Here is a 23,339-nt window from a genome sequence, read left to right on the forward strand (position 1 = left end):
CCAATGGCTGTCCGGGGCGGCCATAGCAGGTTCTATGGGTGCGATGCCGCCCTCCATTACCGTGTCCCACCAGCCACGCCCCTTCATCCCGACGGATGCTCGACGAGCCGGGAACACTACCCTTCTCAGGCCGGCGTGCTCTGGGCTGGCGCCGTCCGTTCTCGTCGCCTTCTACGTCGTTGTTTCGTGGTTCGTGGCGTTCACGTTCCTGTGAGCGACGCGTGGTTATGCGTACGCGGGATCTACCTCCGTTCGAGTGCCCGTGCCGTCACTTTACCCACCATGCATAAAAAGATGCAAGCATAGCTGCAGCTCACCCAACTCCTCCAATACCACGCAAAGCCATGGCTTTCGCGTCGCTGATCGCCTCCGTCGCCTTGTTCACTTTATCCTTTGCTGCACCAACGAGCGATGCCGCCGTCTGCTCCGACGGGACTCGCGTCAACAATACGGCCTGCTGCGCTTTCATCCCACTTGCTGCGGATCTTCAAGAGAATCTTTTCCAGGACGAATGTAGCAAAGACGGTACGATCCAATCACATGAAATCCAGAATCATCCTGTTTACATTCTCATAGCCCAAGAAGTCATACGGTTGGCTTTTGTGGACGCCATCGGCATCAGTCAGAGCCAAGGACCCCTAGCGTGAGCTAGTTGCGCTTCTACCTAGAATCCAAACTGACGTAGATTGCCAGTGGCGGTGGTGCCGACGGTTCTGTGCTGCTCTTCCCCACAGTCGAGCCTCATTATGCAGAAAACAACGGCACCCAAGACAGCGTGAACAACCTCTTGCATTTCCTCTCCCTCCACCCGGACGTTTCTGCCGGCGATCTTGTCCAATTCGCTGCCGCAGTCGCGCTCATCAACTGCCCTGGCGCGCCGCAGCTGCAGTTCCTCGCCGGCCGACCGAAGCGCGTTTCCGTGCCCGCCGTGCGCGGGCTTGTCCCTCAACCGCAGGACAACGTGACCAAGATCCTCGCGCGCTTTGCCGACGCAGGGGGCTTCTCACCATTCGAGGTCGTCTCCCTCCTGGCGACGCACAGTATCGCACATTCGAACCTCGATCCAACAGCCAGAGACGCACCCTTGGACACGGTGCGTCTTATACGATCGCTCGGTTGCCGCAGACGACTGACGCCCCAACCCAGACGCCGTTCGTGATGGACACTCAGTTTTTCCTCGAGACCCTCCTCAAAGGAACCGGCTTCCCCGGCACGGGTAACCGCACGGGCGAGGCCGAATCTCCGTACACGATCACCATCGGCAACGACACCGGCGAACTGCGACTGCAGTCCGACTTGGCGCTCGCGCGCGACCCGCGCACGGCGTGCTTCTGGCAAGGCTTTGTCAACCAGCAGGCGTTCATGGCGTCCAGCTTCAAAGCGGCAATGGCCAAGCTGGCAGTACTGGGACAGAACACGCGAACGCTCGTGGATTGTTCGGACGTCGTCCCTCCCGCGAGCACGCGCACCGTCCCGCCGGCGACGTTTCCGAACACGAAGGGCCCGGGTGACCTCGAGCTGACGTGCGACACGGAGGTGTTCCCGACGCTCGTTCAACCGCGCGGGGCGACGGAGACGTTCATCCCGCACTGTCCGGACGGAAGTATGAGCTGCACCAACATCCAATTCCCTGGTCCGGCTCGGAAATGAAGAACGCACAAACGAACACATAGCGTATCCCGCCTCTCGATAGTTGTTCTGCAAGCGTTAATCGGTAGTGTAGCCAGCCGACATATAAATATAATTGTTTGTGTTCTGGACCTCTACGATGCGTTCGTCTCTCTAGGTAAATAAGTAACCAAAAATGCGGTCTATGTTCGTCATGAGCGGGGGAATATGACACTCCTCTAGGGGATATCGTCGTCACTCTAAATTCTAACAGACGCGTGTATGCGATGAGCGCGGTAAGATCATAGGGGTTAACAACAACAAGAAAAATGTCGTGTCCGGGGCCCGAGATAATCGTGCGTATGGTATGAGAGGTGATTAAGCACGCGCGATACGTGCTGGGGTCGAGGCATAGGTTTCCGGGCGTCGTATGGCGAAAGCGGGTAACCGGTCAAAGGGGTCCGCCGTTTGAGATCCTTCAATGGAGTATATGCCGCTCCATGTCGATCCCCGCCGAGGCTTGTATCTCGCTGAAATGGGGCAACTCGACCTTCTCGTCCGCCGCCTCCCTTCCTCCAGCTCCGTTCGCCTCCTCCGCGTCCTGCATCGCCACATCGCCATCCGCGCCGATCGCTTCCCCTTTTGCCGGCGCCGAAGGCGGCTCCCTCTTCATCCGCACCGGCGAGCCCGGCGCGGAACGCGCGGCCGCCTTTCCGGCCGCGAACAGCGGCGGCGAGTCCGGCCGAGACACCGCATGCGAGTGCGTGCCGCCCATCTTCAGCGGCGCGAGCGTGATCGGCGGACTGCCCGCGCGCGAGACGGCGCCGCTCGCAGGCATCGACGTCGATGCAGCGTACGCGCTCAGCCCGGGCGCGTAGTGGCCGCGGGCGGGGGTCGGGTGTATCGGCGTCATGCCGAACGCGACCCGGACAGAGTGCGCGAGGTGTTGGTGGTGGTGTTGAGGCGGCGCGTGGTGATGGGGCGTGGTGTGGCCGCTCGCCGTCGTGCTGCCGTACGCGTGGTGGTAGGGGTGGAACGCATGAGGCGGACTCGGTGCGCGGCTGCTCGCGGCGCTGCCGACGCCTCGCTCCGCGCTGGGCTTCGTCGTCGAGTGGAGCGAGTGCACGGAGACGGCGCCGGGTCCGCCGTACAGACTACTTGGGAGGCTGCCTGGGCTCGAGCCTGTACTACTCGGACCGCTCGAAAGCTGGGGCGTGGGCAGACTCGTGTGCGAACTCGAGCGCGGGACGTGCACACCGCCGGACGTGGCGGTGGCGGCGGCGTGAGCAGAGAAGGACGGCGCGTGGCGTTGACCGAAGGCAACGAGATCGCCGGTGCTGCGCCGGGTGGCGGCATTGTGCCCGAAGTGGGTGTAGTCGGTCGGGACGGAGGGTGGCGGGAGGAGCACGGGCGAGGGCACGCGGGAGGGAAGCGCTGAGCGGAGGGACAGTTCACGAAGAGGACCGAGGAAGGGCGAGGGTGATGTACTTGGCGTGTGTGCGCGCGAGTCGGTCACATCGCCACTGACGATGGTCGCCGCGCCGGAGTGGAGCGCATAAGGGTGCAGGGGCGATTGCGGGTGGGCGTCGCTGTCGGTGCTGATGGGCGAGGGAGGCTCGTGGTCACGGTCGTCCGCCCGAGAACGGTGCGCGTGGACGGGATAGTGCGAAGGATGGTGGTACGGGTGTGCATGCGCGTGATGGGGGTGGTAGTGTACATGGTGACGAGAGGGCAATGGGCCCTGGTAGTATGCCTCGGGACCGCTGAGACGTCTGCGTGACTTGAGCGCGTGATCGGCTTCGTCGACGGTATCGCGCTCGTTCGAGGTACCAAAGTAGCCGCCTTCGGTCATGCCTGGGCGATAGAATGGAGTAGAGACGGGGCTGACGTGGGCGCTCCGACTCTTGGCGCTGCTGACAGGATCATAGAAACCAGGATCGACGGCGCGATGGCGCTCCGCGATCTCCAAACGACGGAGGGCCTCGTTGTGTCGGATCTCATACTCGGCGCGGCGGATGGCCTCCTGGCGTTCGAGAACGAAGAGCTCGTCCATGGCGGCGGTGGAGAGGGCGGAAAGGGCATTAGGCGAGCGGAGGTCATCAGAGCGGGGTCCGGGCGACGAGCGGATAGATTCAGTGGAAAGCGCCGTCGGTCGAGCGTACGAGTCCTGCGATGGGTCAGCGTGAGGTGGTTCGGGGCCGAGGAGCGGACGGACCTCATCATCAGAGTTGGCGCGACTCCTGGCCTTCTTTTTGGTGCGGGTCGTGATCGGGGTCTCATCGCTGTCGTCGAAGTGAGACCTGTCCTTGTCCCGTTCGGACGGGTGTGCGACGGGCGCGCGACCCTTGCCTTTCAAGGAGTGGGCATGGTCCGAGGTGTGTATGCGCGAGTGACGGGTGAGCTCGTCAGAGCGAGAAAAGCGCTTCTCGCACGAGGGGAACGTGCATGCAAAGGGTTTTTCGCCGGTATGGGTGCGTATGTGGCGGGTCTGGGTAGGGCAGGTCGACGTCAGCGATGGCCACGACACGGATGGAAAACAGTGGGTATATGCGCGCACCTGGTGTTCGAGTCGACTGAAGGCGCGCCCGCACAATGGATAGGGGCACTTGTACGGCCTCGTCGGGGCCTTGTCGGTGGCGGCGGTCGTCGAGTCCATCGGGTACGACTCTGGGGGCGGGGACGGCATGATGGTGAGAGGGAGAGGAGAAGATTGAGGGGAAGAAAGAGACATGCGGGGGCGCCGGCAGCGAGCGTAAAAACGGCGGCGTGGGCCGGAGATGGGGCACGATGGCCGGATGGGGCAGGTCGTTCACAGCAGCCCGAAGGGGGCCTCTCGCTCTTCGCTGGCGGGTCGCGTCGAGGGCGATGCGGGGCAGAGGAGGCGCGGCGGGGCGCGCCCACGTTGTGGCCGGACGAGAAATTGCGCTGGCACGGCCTGATTGCTGACGCTGATAACGCCCGGTCCGGTTAATCCGAATACCCCGCACCCCGCGCCTGCCCCTCGGAAGGACTCGGATCCCAGGCACCCGGCCTCCCCGACCGCCTGCTGTCCCCACGGGGTCCCTTCCTGCGCGGCGATGACAACCGCAGGCAGCGCGCGCCATCGCGTCATCGAAGCCGTCGCACAATCACGAGGATGGCGCCATGCGTCCCCGGAATGGAGACCGCCCAACCGGGAACCGCCACAGAAAAGGAAGCCGCCTGCGCGTGTGCATGACCCCGCGCGGTGCCCCGGAGCCAAGATCCCACCCGTCTGCTGCCCCGCAAAGCACTGCGAAGGCCTGCCATCACCGCGCGGTCCGCAGGTCTAGCCGCCGGCCCGGACGGCGCCGTCGTGGTCGACCATCGCTCAAAGCATCGCAGCGCCGTTGTTGGATCGCTGATTGACCCTGCCGTCGTCGTCTTCATCACACCTCATCGCGCACAGCTCACCGGGGGATCTCTGCCGCCGGCGGACAACAGCGCGACGCACTCGGGATATCCTCGGCTTCACGGCGCGCGCTGTTACCATGTTCGACGAGCTCGCGTTGACTTATCGAACCCGTACCTGGTCCCTCCACCGTCGGTTCATCGATTCGCCGACTCTCGTACATCCAAATTGTCCGTCCGCTGAACCGACGCTAAAGCTCGGTCTCTATATGGATTCGTTTCAATGCATCATCGCTGACGACGCCGCGGACATGGCTTCCAGTCTGGAAAGAAGGTTCTGCAGACGACTCGAACCAGACGAGGTCCAGATCTTTGTGTATTGAATACCAGTCGTGTATGGCGTGGATCGATACACTTCCAGAGTACTGATCCAGGGTCGTCACGTTCCCATCCTGCACGTACCCTCTTCCGGTGCGCACCTCGACCCGGCCACGATCACGTCTGGTCCTCGTGGACTTGTGTGCTTATCGCATATGTAATGTCTTTGGAGAAGCCTCATCTTGCGGGTGTGGTTCACATTGATGAGCTTGGGCACTGCGGAGCGCATCGCCAATAGCCAACGAAAGGCACCCACGCGCATGCGTTGCTGTTCTGGATACAGGATGCCTGCACCCCTCCGTCCCTCCGAACGAAACAGCGGCTGCATTTCCCTTTGTACCCGTCGCTTATCACGACAGTTTCTCCCATGCTCACAACGGACTTGAGGTCATTGTTCTCATCCCCGTATCGGCGTGCTGGAATGCAAGTCTCGTCAGGGTCGCGACGTCGGTTCGCCATCCATATTTTCAGCCTAGACATGGCAATGTACACGCTTTCCTCCGTCATTCGAAGCGATGTACCATCTATTCGGGTGCTTTCGACCAAGCGTTGGCTCATCAGATCTGATCCCGGTGTGCATGCCTTCCCTCCTCGCAGTCTCGCATGCTTTCCTCTTGATATCCACCCAAGCTCCTGCGCTACCGCGAACACGCGTTGTCATTTCCGATGCTACAAAATACCCTCTGCCCACACACCGACTTCGATCTGCGTTCATAGAACGATGAGAAGCAGTTGCCGCAGATAACGCTCTACTGCGCCCGAGCACGTAATGCAGCAGATCGACGAAGGTTCGTGGAGCAGTCGAGCCCCATCGACAAGCTTATCTCGGTCGTCATAGACCAAGATATCCGTGGAGGAGGAAGTCGACAAAATCTTTCGAACGGCCACCAAGAGCTATTTTCCTCGGACGCGCTCCGAAGCATTGGTCGCACCGTCCAGTCGGATCCGGCAAACAAGCACGTTGGCATGACTTGCACGGCGTCTAAAACTACCTTTTGACTTCGGAGAACCCATTCGACGTTTACGGTTCATCCTTTCCCAAAGCGAAGATAGCGAGGGGACCGTAGAGGACGGGCAAGTCGCCGGTCTAGGCTCTCGCAGAATAGTTATGACCGCACCGGCCTCACTGGAACAGGAAGACACCCTTAAGCTATCCTCGGACTCGCCGCCCAAGGCAATTCATTGTCCAAAGTAAAAGTACGAGTACGGCCTCGCGATCGCGCCGCGCAAAACGCGCGTGTTCTTTGCCTTACTTCGCGAAGCCTCGCCCCAACCGCACCGTCATGCAAACTTCATCCGTGCCTCGATTCTCGGACCCCCAACCCCCCTGTTACAGTTCCTCGAACCCGGCTTTTCTGCTGCTATGAAGGTTGCGAAAGCCGCGAACAGCCTCGTCGCGCCCTTCGTCATCCATCTGCCGGCATTGTTCCGGCGCGTACTCGGAGCCGTTGGCTTTTCCCGACGGCAGAACGGTCCCGGCGCGGACTCGTTCCCCCGAGCGACGACGATTCTAACGAAGCGCGCTGAACGCGCTCGGAACGCATATGCGATTACATTCTGAATATCAGTCATGATGGCCTAGGCGCTACAGAAAGGTCGAGACTGGTATCTGCGTGCGCCGGCGCGTATGTATACCTACTCCTTTGTCAGCGACATGCGGAGCGGCATATGAGATCCCTGCATGCCCTCGACGGACGGGTACTGAGATAAGCCCAAAATTAGCCACCGCAACGGCTCTACGTAGCATGTTTATGACACGTACAGCGATACCGCCCATGCTCCACTTGATTTCCTTCGCCCCCAGCGAAAACCAGTAACGTTCTATCAGCATCGACAGTACGACCTCTACGCATGTCATCGTCAGCCCTGCGCACAACATCATGGGTTCATCAAGCCGGGCACGTACTCATCTCAAGCAGGGAGAACTTGAAGCCGATACATGAAAACGCCCCGGCGCTGAACGTCATCCTGTACGCCGGCATTAGTCTGATCACACCCATGCGCGGCAACAGCAGACGCACATATTCGAGTAAATGCCCGGGACGTGGGCCTCGACGAGTTCGTCTGGTAGCGGTTTGAGGAAGCGCTCTGGCTTCCACTCTTCCGCGTCCGCTCCCCAATAGTCCTTGCAGGTGTTGAGGCTCCGCAGGCTGACCACGATGGTCGTCCCACGCGGAATGGCGATTTCGTGCAGCAGCGTGCCGTCAGTCGCAGTAATCGGTTTGTGAAGGGGCAGGACCATGTCCTTCTGGGCTCTATCATCTTCTGTCAGTGGTGGCTATGAACATGACGTGGACAAGACACTCACTCGCGGAAGAGCTGCGTCACCGGAGCTAACCTACACAAGGTGTGAGTAGCGGTCAACTGCACAAGGAAACAGTAACTTGCAATCGTAGAGTCTCTCGGACTACTGCATCCAGGTACTAAACAAAAAATGGACATCATGAGTGCAAACATCGACAATGCGCGACCGCAGACGAACCGGTAGCGTGTCGAGCTCCTCATAGCTCAGGTCCTCCTCCCGACCCGCGCGAGCTTCCACAATCTCTGCCCGTAGCTTTGCCTGCACATCTGAACGCTGGGATAACATGTGCAGAGCGCGCGCCAGTGCCGTCGTCGTCGCTGATTCGACATGCCTCAGTACCGAGGATGCGCCATGGAGCGACGATCTGCTCACTGTCGGTAGCGGCCAAAACCAGCGTCGCCATCTGCGCGATTACCTCTGATTCGGGCAAACGCTCCTCGTCCGCCACTTCCATGTTGGCCTTGAGCTGGACACCCGTAGGAGCGTCAGCCTCGGATGTGCTCGCTCTTGAAATGCACGTACCAGTATCGACATGATATCCTTCCCGCGCCCGACCTGCTCAAGGACGGCCTCGTCCCCACGCAAGAGTGCCGCCTTCTTCGACCCGTAGATCTCCCGGCACACTTCATCCAACTTCTCGGACACGCGTCGCAAGCGCTGCACCCTTCTACTGGGCACGAACGGTAGCAGGCGCCCTAGCACGGAAGGGATCCCGAGCCTGGTGAACCACGGAACAATACCGCGAACGACGGCGACCTGCGATACAGCGGGTCTAGAGGAGAACGTCAGCGCGGCCGATGACATTTCCAAACAAAATACGCACACGAGTGACTTCAACGTGTTGGCGAACTCGTTGTCAACCTCGTGGGTCAAGGGGTCAAAGGAGTAGCCGAGCCCAGCCTGCAAGGAATGAGATGGTGTTGCTGGGATCACATGTACAGGACTAACCTGGCCGATGAGTTCCAAGGCAGTTCGGGTCATCCAGGTAAGGATATCAATCTCGCGGTCGCCGGTCGCGAGCTCGGATGTCAGCGCGTCGCAGAGCTGAGGATTATCAATGTCACCAATGTATCTGCCGTAGTTCATGCCCGACTTACTTGGTGGGAGACTTGATAGAACTGAGAGACCATGTACTTCATGTGTCCCATCGAAAATACGGGATTCATCATCTTGCGCTGCTTTTTGTGACGATCTCCTGCCGTATGAAGTTTAAATTACGGGAATATCCACTGTAAGATTAATCTACGCCCACGAACCATATGTCGAGAGCAGTCCGCGGCCGAAGACCAGAGCGGTCAACCTAAACGTGAGGGGTGCACGCATATGTATGAGTGAACGGAACCATTCCGAGACACTAAGGCATACTCTAATAACATGGACTTATTAAGACGCACAGATATGCATGGGATACGTCTTACCTGTCCTAGTGTGCGGCTTGATGTACACGTTTTGGTCCTGGTGATGTATGCCATAAGTTGTTCTTGATACTACAGCTCGTCTAAGTGATGGTCACCTTGACAAGGACGTGGTACAGCGCCCTTGGGTCGAACACGTAGAGTCTCCGTTCCTAGAAGAGATATACGGCATGAGCGCGATGGACTGACCCGCGGTCTAACGGAGTGCGTACCCGCAGAAAACCCCAAATCTTTACGACGGATTCATATTGCGTGCTGACATCGTGATGAAAGCGCCAGCCATGTTTAACGTCAGTGAGCTGGTACAAATGACCTGGTGGCACCATCGACATCAGAATCCAGTCGTCATTTCATGCCAACATTACCTGTCAACCACGATACATTGCGCGGTCCGGGTATCTTGTCCAGGGGAGACGAGGCAATGAAGCGACGAAAGAACTTGGATGCTACCCATATACCAAGCGCTGCCAAGACTGCTTGCAGGATGGGTGACATCTCGCGATTCTGATGGCTTTGCGCGATCGGCTTGTTCACAATAAATCATCATCGTCGACACTGCGCACATCGTATTCGCTAAAGCTCCCGATTCCCTGCCTCCCGAGCACTCTGAAGAGTCGATGGTGCGAGCGTCCACAGCGGAAGGGGATACGATAATCGTAAGCCCCCGTGTGAAGGCCTCGGGAGCGTAACTGATCGACTTGGTTCTCTACCAACCCCCGTGTGAGGGCCTCGGGAGCGTAGCCAATCGACTTGGTTCTCTACCAACCAGAGTCAGTGTTGCCGTAGCTTATTGCAGTACTCATCTGATCAACTTTCCTGGAGGTTATATTGGGAATAGCGACCCAAGATGAGATCCGAACTTGAGTGCACGATGCAACTCACGGCTACGTAAATGGCTACCCCTGCAATCCACGGAAGACTAGATTTCCCTCTTCTGAAGAAAACCAATATTCGCGTTGAGAAGCGATCGAGCCTGCGATGTACACGCGGATGTCGAGATTCGCGACATCCAGACAAGTGTGAACTGCGGCTGCCACTCGCATCAATGAAAGGAAACTAGACCATCGACCATCCTCAGACATTGTAGAAAGCAAGTTTTGGTGAACCGAAGGTGCCCAAACACCCCCGCTCGCCGTCAAGGCCGTCCGCGCCGCATGTACGTACAGCCGTTTTCAAAAATCATGAGCGCGGCACCAGAAACGAGACGCGCGTCGTGAACGACCCCAAAGCTGGGTTTGCCGCCAGCACATCGTGTTCGACGACGAACTCTACGATGATGCGCCCCAGGACAGCATTGAAACGATCAAAATACGCGTGAGGAGCTCTAAGGATGATTCTTGAGAGTGGTAAACATGATATTCAAAGGGATTAACGAGCAATTTCCCAGTAGCAGGCCAGGACAGTGTCAGCGATTGTAAACCGTGATTATGGACGCTACGTCCAGCAAACCTGGACACAGTCCAGCCTCTGTATGATCAAATATGTGTCCTAGGAGTCTACCGATGTTTTCGACGACGAGATGTTTGGGAACTCATCGTCGACTCGTCATTGGGAAGCATGGCTCACTGAGGGGCAACCATTGTACAAGTGTACTGCTCCAAATCAAGGTGTAGCCCGTTATCAAGAAGATCCCATAGGCGAGTGGAAGTTGACAGAATGGGTGAAAGACAATCCGCCGGGAGCATCAAGTTGAGGGAACCAGAAACCCCCAGAGACATTGCACATCATATCTCGGGCTCAAGATCGGGCTAACCTTCGGCTCTCCTATGCTCGGGGCACTCCTCAGACAACAACAGCGATACGATCCCGTCGAGATGCTTGAGCTGGCTGTCCTCCTGAGCTCGCCGGCGTCGCTGATCTGGCGGTGACCCCACTTTAGGGTCGTTCACGACGCGCGTCTCGTTTCTGGTGCCGCGCTCATGATTTTTGAAAACGGCTGTAATAACCTTGAGATCGAAGGCACGACCACGTGACATTAATATCCGTCGCGGTCGCGACCCTCTCGAATTCTAACTTGTTTGTCTTCAACCATCACCGCATCCGACACTCCCACACCGTTGTCGAACGATGGCAGATACATCCCAGTGCTTTAACTGCCGAAAGGAATCCATGACGAAGGATCTGAAACGTTGTGCCCGTTGCCGCGGTGCACTTTATTGTGTTGGCGTTTTTTACAACAGTCCATGGCATGTAGTGAACGCAGCATCGGTTCGCTAGAATGCGGATTGTCAGAAGAACGATTGGTCTAACCACAAAGAACTTTGTGGCGAATCGTCGAGCTGGATGGACAAGTATCGTGGATGTCGCGATGGCTCTCTGCATGAAGGTTTGGCCCCATGTCTCTCCGTGATCGATTGATCTTGCTACCATATTTGCCATTGTCCACAGGTAAACTCGAACTGATGACTTGGGAGTACATCGAGCCGACGACCAAAGAGCGCATGGGTTGGGGCAATGTCGTTATCGAGGGGGCAGAGTACATGAAGAAAGTCTTACGGGAGGAGTGCAACGGCAAGCTCTCGCGTCTCTTCAAGAAACGTCCAGAGGCCTTCAGATGGACTTGTTGCGGCACCGACGCGGGCATGAACTTCGGATGCGACCATCACGGCACCGGGAGTAGGCCATGCACGTGTGATTTTTGCAGGTCATTTTGCAACATTGCTCTCCGTGCCCTTGGTTCTGACGACAGATACCAGAATGGGAAAGGCACTCCCTAACAAGATGTCGAAGGTCTAGGTTCGGATCTCCAGATCCAATCGGTGCAAAGCACTGATGATACCCCTCGCATCGCGAAGGCGCCCGGTGCGCCCACATGGACTTTCTTATCATATTCTTGGCCTCCGGCCCGCCGTCGCTCACTTAAGCATCGCGTTCGCAAATCCGTCGCTTCACCTGCTCATTATCCCTACGCAGTGTGAAGTGTACGTTGATTCATTCTCTCGTTATGTTAATTGTTGCTCATTGTACCTCAGTAACTGTACTGCGTACATTCTAGGTACATGAATTGACCTGCTCGTTATCCCTACGCAGTGTGAAGCTAACTGTACTGCGTACATTCTAGCTCTTGCTCCTGCTCTGTCGCTCGCCGCTCCGAAGCCTCGTTGAGACAAGATCTACCACGCACCTGAGGGCGCTCGAATGGGCCTCACACTCCAGCGTGGTCCCGATCACCGGTCAGCATTTACACTTTTTCTTGTGGACATTTCCACTTACCTACTCTGCAGGTCCTACAATCCTGCTTTGGCGGCAATCAACGAATCCGCTCGTGCAATGATGGCTCTCGACGCTTGATGAGTCTCTCTTTGAACCATCCAGTTCGTAAGCATCCGTGAAGCATGAAAAGTGTGAGGTTCGATAAATTCTACTCAGTCGCAAGAACGGCGTACGTTCCGCCTTGTCGTATCTCATATGCAGTCAAAATGGACATCACCTGAATCCGAGCTTCTGAGTAAATGTTCAATGCAATAGCCAGCAGGCACACGGAGGCCATGGACCCCGATATCATGTAACTATGCATCTGAGCAGCGGCGCTCATGCGTTGCAAGCATCTCTATATCTCTAAGCATCAGGAATCATCCAGTCCACGCAAAGTCACTGAGCGTGTGCGGCTGCTCTGTCACTGTCACTGTCAGTGATGTGTTTGTGCGTCACGTGGTGACTCACCGTGTCTCAGCCACGTGCGATCTGACCCGCGCTCTCCCCGGTCTCGTCGTCGAACTGAAGATCAACGCGTTTCCGCGACACTCCACGCCGAGTCAACGCATTGGGGTATCTCCTATAGCTTGGCTTGCACAGCTGCGCGTACTTTGCGGTGCATATAACAGGCTTTGCGTGGAGCTTAAGCTGGGCTCGACCGCCTGAAGCCGCTCATCCCATCGGCCTTCCTCAACCAACCCCGATCTGCATATACCGACCCAAGGTGTCTATGTATCTGCATGCTCGATTATGGATCTTGCGTTGACTCGATGCTCATCAACCCTTCTCTTGTGATTCAAGCTCAATCGCCAAGCACATATTATTGAGTTCCGGACCTCTGGACGGCCATCTCGTAGCCCGGATACAGCACACTAAAGCTTCATAACAAGATCTTGATGGAACCACACCCCCGACCCGCTCTGCCTCTCGAAAGAGCAATGTCGATTCCTCTTCACGACGAGACATATTTTCGTTCACCCCTATCCACGCTTCTCCATTCCCTGGACGGTACATCCTCTCGTATCACCATCATTGACCTCTGTGACGCATATCAGACGCTACTTTCTCGATTTCAACTCCATTCCCGGCTTCTCGATGCTTCGGTTTCTGAGCCAGGCATTCCCTTCGCGTCCCTGGAATGCCTACGGCGCCACACGCCCGCTCTGACACGCTGTCTTTCGAGGGATATTGGTGGGGAGTTCGTGCAATCCGGCGGAGGTTTCAAAACACGAAAACTGGGCCACCTGGCTCTGTGGGTCCTCGCAGCGATCTTCAGGCTTGACGCGTTACACAACCTGTTTTCAGGTGAGTTAATACGTTGCGGGTTGAGGTACTCTGTTTTGACGTATCGTCCAATAGCTCGCGACCTCACGAAGCTGCTGGGAAACTTGCTCGAGCTCCAAAGAGACGGCGCTTGTTCTGTGCAGCACACGAAGACGCACAGCATCCTGATATGGATACTACGCACTCAGGACCTCCCGGCAACGATTTTGTCTCCCCATATCTCGGGTATAATGCGATGTATCAGTGGAACACTTGCTCCACGCGGTGTAACATCGGATGCTCGCATCACTACGGACGGTTTGGGAGCTTTGCGATCCTTACTCTCACGCCACGGCCACCTCTGCCTTCCTCATACCGTCCCCCTTCTGGCAGCAGTGTGCTACCATCTAACAGCACCAGAATCCGACGTTAAAACTGCAGCTGCCGACGCGCTATGTGGCTACGTCATTGCATTGCGCAACCAAGGTCATAACCAGAAGGTGCAAAAGGAGATAAGCGAGATGATCGGGTCGTATGTAGAGACAGAGACATCGCGCCAGTACCGGGACAAACCCAATTCCCTGCCGACAATCCTAAGGACCGCTACTGAGGTCAATACAACGTCAAAACCTGTCGATCCTCCGCCACCTGCGTCATGGGCATTCGTTGTCCTAGCCTGTATCGTCCTCCTCTCGGATTTCGCATTCTTCATGCGACCACGGACGTTGAAGTTGGTTCTGCCCGCCCTTGCACGTGTGCGTAAGCCATGGCCCAAGCTGCACGCGGCCGTATGGAAGTGTCTTGTGGAGGTTCTGGCCAGACTGTATCGCCGTGAGCCGTGTCTGGTTACGCAGAGCGCTGCGAAGGAAGGAGGGCTGAAGGCGATGACGGAGCCGGCCCTCAACGTGGTCAAACAGGAGGTCGCACATGGTATCGGTGCGGCCCTAGTGAGCAAACTCCTGGAGATGCATGACATCCACCATGGCCTGGATTGCGCCCTCTCAGTGACACAGCAGATGGTTGGAAGCGACCGCTGGTCCATACATCAAGATGGTTTCCGAATATACATGCGAATGCTCACACCCGGTACCACTCACTCGACTCCTCCGGGCCCTCTGGTACATGAACAGCCAACTGAAGATCAGAAACTTGTATCCATCATACCGACAATCTTGACAGATGGCACCCTCCTTGAAGCGGTGGATTCGACCTCCTTGGCGGATCTATCAGCCGAACTACCGCCGCAGGACGATGTGCATATACGCACGCTCTCCGACGAGGAGATCGTTCGGCATTGGGACGAACTTGTCGCTATCTTCAAACGCGTTCTACATCGTCACGTTTCAGTACATTCAATCCCTGAGCAGGAGAACATTCGACGGCATCTCATAGCCGCATGGCAAACCCTTCTTCTTGCTCAGACTCAACTGTCCCAGGGACGAGGCCACTTGGCGCCCCCTCCAGACTTCATTGAACGTTCCGCCGCGCTGGTAGCGCGCATATATGAAACCTCAGGCTCTGACACTGAACAAGGTCGATCTCCACTATCGCTGGCGCTAACGACGGTGGCTAGAGACATGTGGTTAGCCATGGGGAACGTCTTTGTAGACGAATGGCGTCTCACCGCAGCAGGATGTCTTCTCAAATCATTGTTGCGTGTGGAGGATTGTAGACCAGGGATTGTCGACGGCGGACGTTCAGCGTTCCACGTTGAAGTGGCGCTATCTGCTGGCTTGAAATGCAGGGAAGCGATCTTCCTGGACGTTCGATGTCCGGAAGAATCCAGGAAGAGGCTTTGGGTAGTTCTCGCTCGCTACTGGACTCTTTCAGATGCAGATGTTTTGTTTTGGCTGGAAGATACCGTGGTGCATCTATTACACCTTATGCAGCGAGTACTTGTGCGCCTAGTAACGTCTACGACTACTAACACCCACGTCCACCAGGCCGTGGACTGTCTCCGATGAAGCTTGGGATGCCTGGGATGGCCTCTGGAACAGGATCATGTCAAGGCCGACATTGGATTCAGCAAGTGTGGCGGAGATTGTAATAGAACGTTCGACCTCACCTCAGTGAGCACTCGCGATATCTCCACAAGAACCTTTGCTGATGCTCAGGTAGTCTGATGTCGCTGTCCACCTTCATCATGCGCGTACTTGGTCATTGGATCGGATTGAATGCTCCCGATTGCGCTGTTCTCCACTGTATTGGTCACCTATTGCGCAAGCTGTACCCCATGGACCGGGCAGCGGTGCCTGCCGCTTTAGAGGGGTGGCAAGTCCTGCGAACGATGTTTCAACGTTGGTCGCCAGAGCAACTAATAGCGACTTTGCGAGCGATGAATGACGGTCTCGGGATGTGGCTCCGCGACGAGAGTTTGGTGTTTACAGACGACGAATACAACGAACATGTGCGCTCCATTCACTCTTCGACGCTCACCTGTCCTCAACCTCAATTTAAGATTATCCCTCTGTACGCAAATACGTTGGATCAACTGCGACGTCTACCAGCACATCAAAATAATTTAGACGCGATTGCACCGTTCCTTGGGAGCGTATTCCATCGCAATCCACTACCTGTTCCGCTTTTCGGACCAGATGCATTCGGTACCTATTGGCAGGAGACCTATGCCGGCATCGTGAACATCCATGTTCCTCCGGAACTGAAAGACTGCGTTCACGCCTACGTCGAGGCATTCGGTGGCGACGTCACTATAAGCGAATCCCAGCTCTCGTCCTCATCTGTAAGTTTGATATGGACACATACGCCGTGAATATGTACTGATGAACTGAAGTGTCAGCCATCGACGGACACAGTGCCTGATTCTCAGGCTACCTCCATCACGCGAGTGCTTCCTTCGCTGGTGGAGCCCCCCAGCTCGCAGATGAACTCGCGCTTGACGGCCGCTCGTCATGATCTTTTCCCACCGCCACCACCTGGCCGTCGTCCTCATCATCCAAGCCCCCTCTCTCGGACGCTCAGGTCCGTCGACCCTGATCAACAATCTGCAGCCATTGCCTCAGTACCCACGCCCTCCGCAACACCTAGGTCGCCGCTGGTGCCCCGCAAACGCTCTTCTCCAGAGAGGAGCCCATGCGAGGATCGTCGCCGAGGTTCTAAGCGAGGCCGCTCCGCTGCTAATGATCTGGGCTCTCCCATCGTGCTCAAGCAAACGGCGAAAGCGCAAGTCCCAGCCACGCCAGCAAGATCACCTCTGGCTTCACGCCCGATGCAGCCTTCCCAGGAGCCAGAGGATTACGGTAGCTGGGAAATTCACATTCCATCACCGGAGGTCCGCCGGATGGCGAGCGATGTCGCCTCAGGCAAGTACATGCCCTTACGATGTCGAAATACGCCCTCAATAACTCGCAGACCGGCCATGGACAACATGACCCATAACAGTTCAGAGTATCGCCAGTTCAACATCCCCGAATAAACGTCCGTTCCGGGCGCAATCCGCTCTCGCACAAGGCTGGGAGCCCCCTGGTCGCGCGAATGTCTCTCCGGGACGTACCACAACCTCGTCAGACGCCCGTGGTCCACCCAATCCCGATACTGCATATCTGCAAATCGCCACTAGCGTCGGGATGAATGCAGGTGGATTATCTTCACGTTTCACGCGGAGCCCTATGTCTGGCGCTTCCAACTTGGTTGACGATTTGCGCCACGCGCACCACAAACTTGTCACCCTCGACGCGTCGGCGATGTCTTTGGATGAGGTCAGGATGGCAAGTCGATTGACGAACCAGATCACCAGCATACTGCAAGATCATATAGATCGACACCTTACAGGAAGCGTCGTTTGATGCTTCTATCCAGCCTATCTTTATTGCCTAACTTACTAGACCGAACTGAGAACATTCCCAAGAACACATCTGTACCAGTTTCGTAGAAACAATTGCTGTTGTTGTATTCACACAGTATACATGGACTCAAGCTTGTCCCGCCGAGCCATCCTTGATACCGCGTGCCTTGAATCACAACACTCAAAGAACTCGACGATTCCTCCTCCAGGATGCTTCTGGCAGTTGTGTTGGATACCCACAGATAACTGTCCACGCCTGCGCATGCGTTGAGACCCTTCATGCAGTTTCGGACCTCTGAAATTACCCGTCAAATAGGAGTATGGGATCGAAGTCATCGTGGATATCCGTTACGAACCATCATCATGTGGTTGAAAGGCCCGTCGAGGCCGCCGAACTCGATAACGCCTGTCCGTGAGCTCAGCTTTTCGACGTTGTAGGCGTCTCAATCAGGCCGCATACCTGCGCCAAAGTTGGGGATGCCCTCCATTATGACGTTCGTCTCTTCGCCTTCGTCGAGCATGAGCCCCTTGAACACGGATGGTGGTATACCGTACGGATGGGTCGCATACCACTGTGGCGAAATTGACCCGGGGTTAGTGCCGCCATAGCGGTCAAGTTTGAAAGGGCGCTCTGACGTTGCGAAGGTCCTCTTCGACCTTTTCCGCCACCTTGATGTCGCCTGTCCTGCGCAGGAACCGCGTCCACTCCGCCCTCGCCCACAAAGCGCTATTTTGACCATATTCCTCTGGGGTCAGCTTGCCTTCTCCTAGAGTGTCTTCAAAGGTCTTTTTTGCTCTCTCGTTTAGGACAGCCCGTTCGTCTTCTCCGAGCATGCCGATCATCACCGGCTCATTCCATGAGCGAAGTTGGTGTGCTTACCGCCGGAGGCTTTCATGGCGGCCCTCGCAAGAGCAACTGCGAGTGTGTACTGCGGTATCATATCTCGCGATCCTCGTTCGCCATGGTCCCGCATGTAATTGACCACGAACTCGCAATTGGTGACGCATTCGCCGATACGCGACGGCTTGGAGTACTTTTTGAATTGCGTGATCTTCCAGTGTACCCTGTAGCACAGACGGGGACATGAGATTCGCCGCCTCGCACAACCGAACGACCTAGGACTCAACGCGTCCAGGTTCTGCAACCTGAGCCTCTCGCGTTCGGCGGCGCTTGGGATGGTTTTCTCGGACAATCCGATGCTGTCAAGCTGCCTCTGATCATTGCTGTCAAGCTTCGTCCTCGCATCCTCGAGAGCGGCTATGGCTTGGGGATAAAGCTCTATGGGCACTGGAACGTACTCCCAGTCAGATGTTATCACGGCGGTCTGACGTGCGGTCAGCCCGCAAGCACGCGCCTGCTTCAAACGGTATTTCGAGGATGTTCGCCATGGTGTCGTTGCAGAGAAGGCTGGTGTTCGATGAGCTGGGTACAAAAACGTGAGCAGTCGACACGGGGATTTATTCGCGAGCTGAAGGGTTAACCGCGTTTCCTCCTCGAAAATCGCGTGGCGTAGAAGTTCACGACATATTCCCATACACGTTTCAACGGCCAGGCGAGATAAGACTTGGGAAGGTAAACGGCAAATGAGCTCGAAATGAACGCCGTGGATCGTGATCAGCGCGCGATGCAAACCGGACGTAACCGCACATCAAACGCCTATCGAGACAATTGAATTGGTGCGCATATTATTCGCGTTGCTAGCTGGTCATGCAGGCTTGAGTTTGGCTTGATATAGTGAGGAGGACAGCAGTGCGCTTGCAAATGCTGGCGAACCTTGGTACACGAAGAACCTATGATGTCATCATCTGCACGCATCCCAGCGGGCTCGGCGCTCTCGGCTTTTGACTAACCTGACATCCGCGCTGGATCTACGAATCAATCACAAGGCGGACCACCGCTTCCGTGATACATTCCTTGCTCTGGATCTCGTTTGATCAGCGACTTTGGCATGCGTAAACGACAGAGGGCAGCAGTCGGCTGGCCTCCGAGAGCGCCCCTCGACGGGACAGACGTCATTGCAAGTTTGCTCAGACAAGGCTTCCGTTACTCCAGGTATGTAACGAGCGTTGGCTTCCATTGCGTTACGATCGCTCATACGTACCAATCTGCTCGCTCGCCACTCGTCTTAAGAACATTGACAGCCCACCAATCGTGTGTCAATGCTCTTTGCTTTTCACCTGACGGGCGTTGGCTGGCAAGTGCCGGAGACGGTGAGCTACCGAGCTCAATCAATGGCTTCGGCTTTGGCTGAATTTCGCGGCAGATAGACGTATTTTGTTATGGGATTTCCACCAAGACGATTTGACCGCACCAACACATGCGCTAGCGGGACCAAAGGCCAACGTCTTTGCACTATCTTTCTCCAGTTCTGGTCGCTATCTCTACTCGTGAGTATTGGGAGAGGCCTTCTATCCCACTCAAACAACTCACAAACGCTTTTCTCAGGGGCGACGTCGCGGCAGATATATACAAGTATGATATGAGTGCTATCACGAATTCTGTCGGATACAATGCTTCGCCTTCGGACACGGTGAAGCAACACGAGGTAAGGCGCATGCAGCCTTGAAACAGTCAGGATTCGAACGTATTCTTAGGATAGCATACGAGACTTATCCAGTCACCCGCTCCAAGAGGATATCCTATTGAGTGCCAGGTGAACTCTTTCATCCATGCCTCGTGAAATGTGACCTCAACTGATTAATGGAAGTGAAGACGGCAGTATAGTTATACGAGACGGGAGAGCTGGGAGCACTCTCACTCGCGCCCAGGGCACACTCCGTAACGATACGGAATTCACATCGGTGCACTGGCACCCCTACATGGAGCACATCTTTGCCACGGGCGAGGACCATGGAAAATGCGTGCTGCGTGACGACCGCATGGCTTTCGGGCCCTCCTCGTCGAGGCGCGCTGGGGGCGTGGTCCATACGGTGAGGTTCGCCAAGTTCGGTATGTTAGATCTGGCTCGAAGGCATAGCAGTATGCAACCGAAATATCCAAGAGAAGCCTACCGTTCTTGATTCGCCCCAGCATCAGCAGCATTGCATTCAATGGCGATGGTAAGCCAGGACTACTATCATTCAACCTTGCGTGTGGCCGAGCTTAGGTCTTTCGGCAGGCACGAAACTTGCCGTGACAGTCCCGGTAAACCATCTCGTCCCTTGCTGCGCATATACGCTTACAGATTCGCGTTGCAGGGGTACTTTCCCATCATATATTCTGTCGGAGGAGACGAAGAGTGGCCGCTGGCGGTGTGCACGGGAAGGCATCTACCTGATGGATCTCCCGCTTCTCCGGGCTTGCGAACGTACCGCAATCAGTCAACGTTCAAGGTCGGCCGATCCTAACTAAGACCGGTCATTTCTGACATCCTCTCAGCATGGATCATTCAGTATGACCAGCGGGGGCGATGAATACTATGCCACAGGTTCTGATGACTTCCGGGCGTATATCTGGCATATACCAAGCAATGCAAAGCTTGCAGAAGAAGGCATACTATTGAACCCGGAGCATTGGGCATCTCAAGAACCGGATGTTGTCGGTTCGTCCATAACAGATGGATTCAATCACAGCCGACGAAACTGTGGTGTATTCAGGGTTCGCAACGTCCTTTCTCCGTGAACGATATATTCCTGTGGAGCTCTCAACGCCCCATACTCGTCTCGCAGGTGAGTGATTGATCAGAAAACATTGGATCACATCTGATGCAAGGGCACGTTGGCAGGGCATAAATCTATCGTCAACAATGCGCTCTTCCATCCACACTTCCCTCTTGTGGTGACATCAGGCGTAGAACGACGTGTGGTGGTCCACAGCGCATCGGAATTCGTACCGTGGGCCTCGCAGCTTGATCGTACGCCGGAGGCTGTTCGCGAAATTGGTGCTACGGCAAGCAACGAGGAGATTGATCTATACAGGAGGGCACTTCGGCAAACCCATGCGACCTTGCGGGACGGGGACTCATCTTCTGACGTCCTAGCGGAGGAAGATGACACCGCGACCATCGCCTTATTTGACCAGTCCGTGAAGTCCTCTTGACACCTGGCTGAGGTTTACGCTCAATATTTGTCGTAGGATCCTTCGACAAGAAGAATATGACATTTTTACCACTCGCCGAACCACAACAGACTCGGATGACGAAGAATACGAGGACATCATCAGTTTGTGAAGTAAAAGCCAATTCTGTACCATTACGTAGGACCTCTATCACGACGCGCATAGCGCTCGGAAGAAACTTGCAGGTTCTCTACCCTGCACCATCTTGACGATGCTGACAGCCACCGAACCACTGCCCTGATTCTCCCTCCTCTGATGTAAATATCTCTGGGCATATTCTAATACCAGTCGACGCTCATTCAGTGTCGAACCTGACCCTATCCACACGTATAGCCCGGGATTGGCGGGATCAGCAGAGTTATCGAGAAGGAACACGTCCACCGACGAGAGCGACGAACGCGAAACGGGCTCGACATCCTCGAAGGTCGCCTGGCCCGAGGCATCTGAGATCCGAAAGAGTCGCGGGCTCGCATCGCTGACCCCCTCGTTCGGCTTCTTGTGAAGCCGGCCCTCGATTCCGAACTCGGCGAAGAAGATGCCAGCACCGTGCCCACCCTCTTCTGCGTGACAGTGGTTTGAACAGATCGGATGTAGTCAAGTCTGATTTGTATCAACGCACCATATACTGTCACGTCGCATGCGTCCTTCCTCGCGTCGGCAAGGCTGCGTACAAACTCGGCAGCCTTAAACTTCTCCTTCCCCAAGCTATTCTGCGTGTTCAGCTGCCAGATCTTGTCGCCCTTGTCGAGTACGTAAACGTCGCCCTGGTGCAAACTAGAGGCCTCCGCGGCAACCTCGCGCACAACTAGATGAGATCCAGAGAGATGGATTTCGTATAGTCTGTGGGACTCCTCCGGGGGCGCTTCGGTGACGTGGTGGAAGCCCGTCGCTACACCGCCATGCAGGCAGATGAACCGAGGGAAGTGCGCCAAAAAATGTGCTGACTCGTGGCCTTGTACCTCGCGGTACTGTACCGGAACGCCGTGCAGATCTGCGCATAATTACGACAATCGAGAGGCGGACCATGTTTTGAACGACTCACGATCGTCGAGCTCTGTTCGCAATCGTGGTCAATATCAACTGATCTGAGACAGTGGTGCCTCGAATAACCCACCGACAGTCTTATACGCAGCGGTACCGGCCTCGTCCTGAGAAGTTTCCCGACCCAGCCAAAAATGTAGATCGTAGGAAAGCTCTTCACTGTCCGGTTGTTTTTTGTACGTCTTCGTCATAAAGCAAGTTAGGACATTGGTCGATCACATTTAACAGGATCAACGTGTCACCGACATTCAGTATGATATAAGAGTCCCCTGAGAGCCGGTTCTATCATAACACAGTACAGACGTGCGGGTGATGTGTTACTGACCGTCATAGAAGACCCCGTAGCGGTCTTTGGGCCATGTAGCCACGGAGAAGTTCTCAATTCTAGAAACGTCAGTGAACGGAATTATTGGCGGTCCAGAGATTACCTCCAGATCTGCAAACCAGGCGCAAGCCCGGCACTTTGCCAAGCAGGCTCTGCATCACCGCTATGCTCCCTGACGCGTTTCTCTAACTGCGTGCGTTGGGGCTCTACCCGTCATGGTTAAGACAGCATAAGACAAAGCGACTCACATCGGACCCCAGAAGCGCGATGTTGGAGTCCTCGATGTTGTACTGCGTTGGTTTGGTGAGATGCGCCATGATGTTGTTGGTCAACGCCCTTCAATGGAGTTACTGCTAGCAATGCATCCTGCATAGCGCATAGCAGCATACTAAGGATCAGGTGATGATGGTAACAAGTCCGCCGGCATTTGCCGGAACGAAGCTTGTAGTCTCCCAATGCGTTACATACCGGGCATCTGACATGGTAAGCTTGAGTACATGCAAAAGGATACAATCAAGCCTGATTCCCTAGCCTCATCGCCGCCGCCGCCGCCGCCGCCGCCGCCCTGCTTCTCTTCTTCA

At 55.9% G+C, this 23,339-nt stretch overlaps 8 protein-coding genes across 8 annotated transcripts; 4 read left to right on the forward strand and 4 right to left on the reverse strand.

Moving 5' to 3' along the window:
* Positions 1–344: 344 nt before the first annotated feature.
* Positions 345–1,650, forward strand: GP1 (manganese peroxidase; the record flags this gene model as incomplete). Its single annotated transcript, XM_007380514.1, has 4 exons — positions 345–525; positions 577–643; positions 694–1,093; positions 1,147–1,650. The coding sequence occupies 4 exons, from the start codon at positions 345–347 to the stop codon at positions 1,648–1,650; spliced, it is 1,152 nt and encodes a 383-aa protein (XP_007380576.1).
* Positions 1,651–3,985: 2,335 nt separating this feature from the next.
* On the reverse strand, positions 3,986–4,264 carry PUNSTDRAFT_61245 (uncharacterized protein; the record flags this gene model as incomplete). The annotated part of the gene is made up of 2 exons (XM_007380515.1): positions 3,986–4,096; positions 4,166–4,264. Coding segments are annotated over 2 exons (210 nt in total), but the record flags the coding sequence as incomplete, so codon positions are not given.
* Positions 4,265–6,940: 2,676 nt separating this feature from the next.
* Positions 6,941–9,570, reverse strand: PUNSTDRAFT_60947 (cytochrome P450; the record flags this gene model as incomplete). The annotated part of the gene is made up of 15 exons (XM_007380516.1): positions 6,941–7,200; positions 7,262–7,323; positions 7,377–7,617; positions 7,721–7,778; positions 7,838–7,977; positions 8,033–8,126; positions 8,183–8,432; positions 8,484–8,560; positions 8,609–8,704; positions 8,758–8,855; positions 8,917–8,960; positions 9,072–9,115; positions 9,174–9,227; positions 9,288–9,388; positions 9,441–9,570. 15 exons carry the CDS (start codon positions 9,568–9,570, stop codon positions 6,941–6,943), a joined length of 1,749 nt encoding a protein of 582 aa, XP_007380578.1.
* Positions 9,571–11,123: 1,553 nt separating this feature from the next.
* On the forward strand, positions 11,124–12,098 carry PUNSTDRAFT_82541 (uncharacterized protein). Its single transcript, XM_007380517.1, has 4 exons — positions 11,124–11,235; positions 11,293–11,401; positions 11,464–11,719; positions 11,772–12,098. The coding sequence occupies exons 1-4, from the start codon at positions 11,143–11,145 to the stop codon at positions 11,809–11,811; spliced, it is 498 nt and encodes a 165-aa protein (XP_007380579.1). The 5' UTR covers positions 11,124–11,142; the 3' UTR covers positions 11,812–12,098.
* Positions 12,099–13,208: 1,110 nt separating this feature from the next.
* On the forward strand, positions 13,209–16,966 carry PUNSTDRAFT_131239 (uncharacterized protein; the record flags this gene model as incomplete). Its single annotated transcript, XM_007380518.1, has 6 exons — positions 13,209–13,575; positions 13,630–15,115; positions 15,477–15,602; positions 15,652–15,940; positions 15,992–16,273; positions 16,331–16,966. The coding sequence occupies 6 exons, from the start codon at positions 13,209–13,211 to the stop codon at positions 16,964–16,966; spliced, it is 3,186 nt and encodes a 1,061-aa protein (XP_007380580.1).
* A 646-nt stretch (positions 16,967–17,612) lies between these two features.
* On the reverse strand, positions 17,613–18,724 carry PUNSTDRAFT_42438 (uncharacterized protein; the record flags this gene model as incomplete). The annotated part of the gene is made up of 6 exons (XM_007380519.1): positions 17,613–17,630; positions 17,692–17,741; positions 17,796–17,907; positions 17,972–18,102; positions 18,216–18,623; positions 18,655–18,724. The coding sequence occupies 6 exons, from the start codon at positions 18,722–18,724 to the stop codon at positions 17,613–17,615; spliced, it is 789 nt and encodes a 262-aa protein (XP_007380581.1).
* Positions 18,725–19,598: 874 nt separating this feature from the next.
* On the forward strand, positions 19,599–21,504 carry PUNSTDRAFT_60248 (WD40 repeat-like protein; the record flags this gene model as incomplete). The annotated part of the gene is made up of 11 exons (XM_007380520.1): positions 19,599–19,723; positions 19,782–19,881; positions 19,931–19,989; positions 20,044–20,257; positions 20,317–20,395; positions 20,455–20,480; positions 20,534–20,668; positions 20,715–20,877; positions 20,933–21,004; positions 21,061–21,355; positions 21,411–21,504. Coding segments are annotated over 11 exons (1,362 nt in total), but the record flags the coding sequence as incomplete, so codon positions are not given.
* A 38-nt stretch (positions 21,505–21,542) lies between these two features.
* On the reverse strand, positions 21,543–23,075 carry PUNSTDRAFT_131242 (fragmin60; the record flags this gene model as incomplete). Its single annotated transcript, XM_007380521.1, has 8 exons — positions 21,543–21,952; positions 22,012–22,383; positions 22,435–22,446; positions 22,507–22,615; positions 22,680–22,702; positions 22,759–22,817; positions 22,862–22,947; positions 23,007–23,075. 8 exons carry the CDS (start codon positions 23,073–23,075, stop codon positions 21,543–21,545), a joined length of 1,140 nt encoding a protein of 379 aa, XP_007380583.1.
* Between the last annotated feature and the right edge of the window lie 264 nt (positions 23,076–23,339).

The sequence above is a fragment of the Punctularia strigosozonata genome (assembly GCF_000264995.1).
Source record: "Punctularia strigosozonata HHB-11173 SS5 unplaced genomic scaffold PUNSTscaffold_2, whole genome shotgun sequence".
Lineage (NCBI taxonomy): Eukaryota > Fungi > Basidiomycota > Agaricomycetes > Corticiales > Punctulariaceae > Punctularia > Punctularia strigosozonata.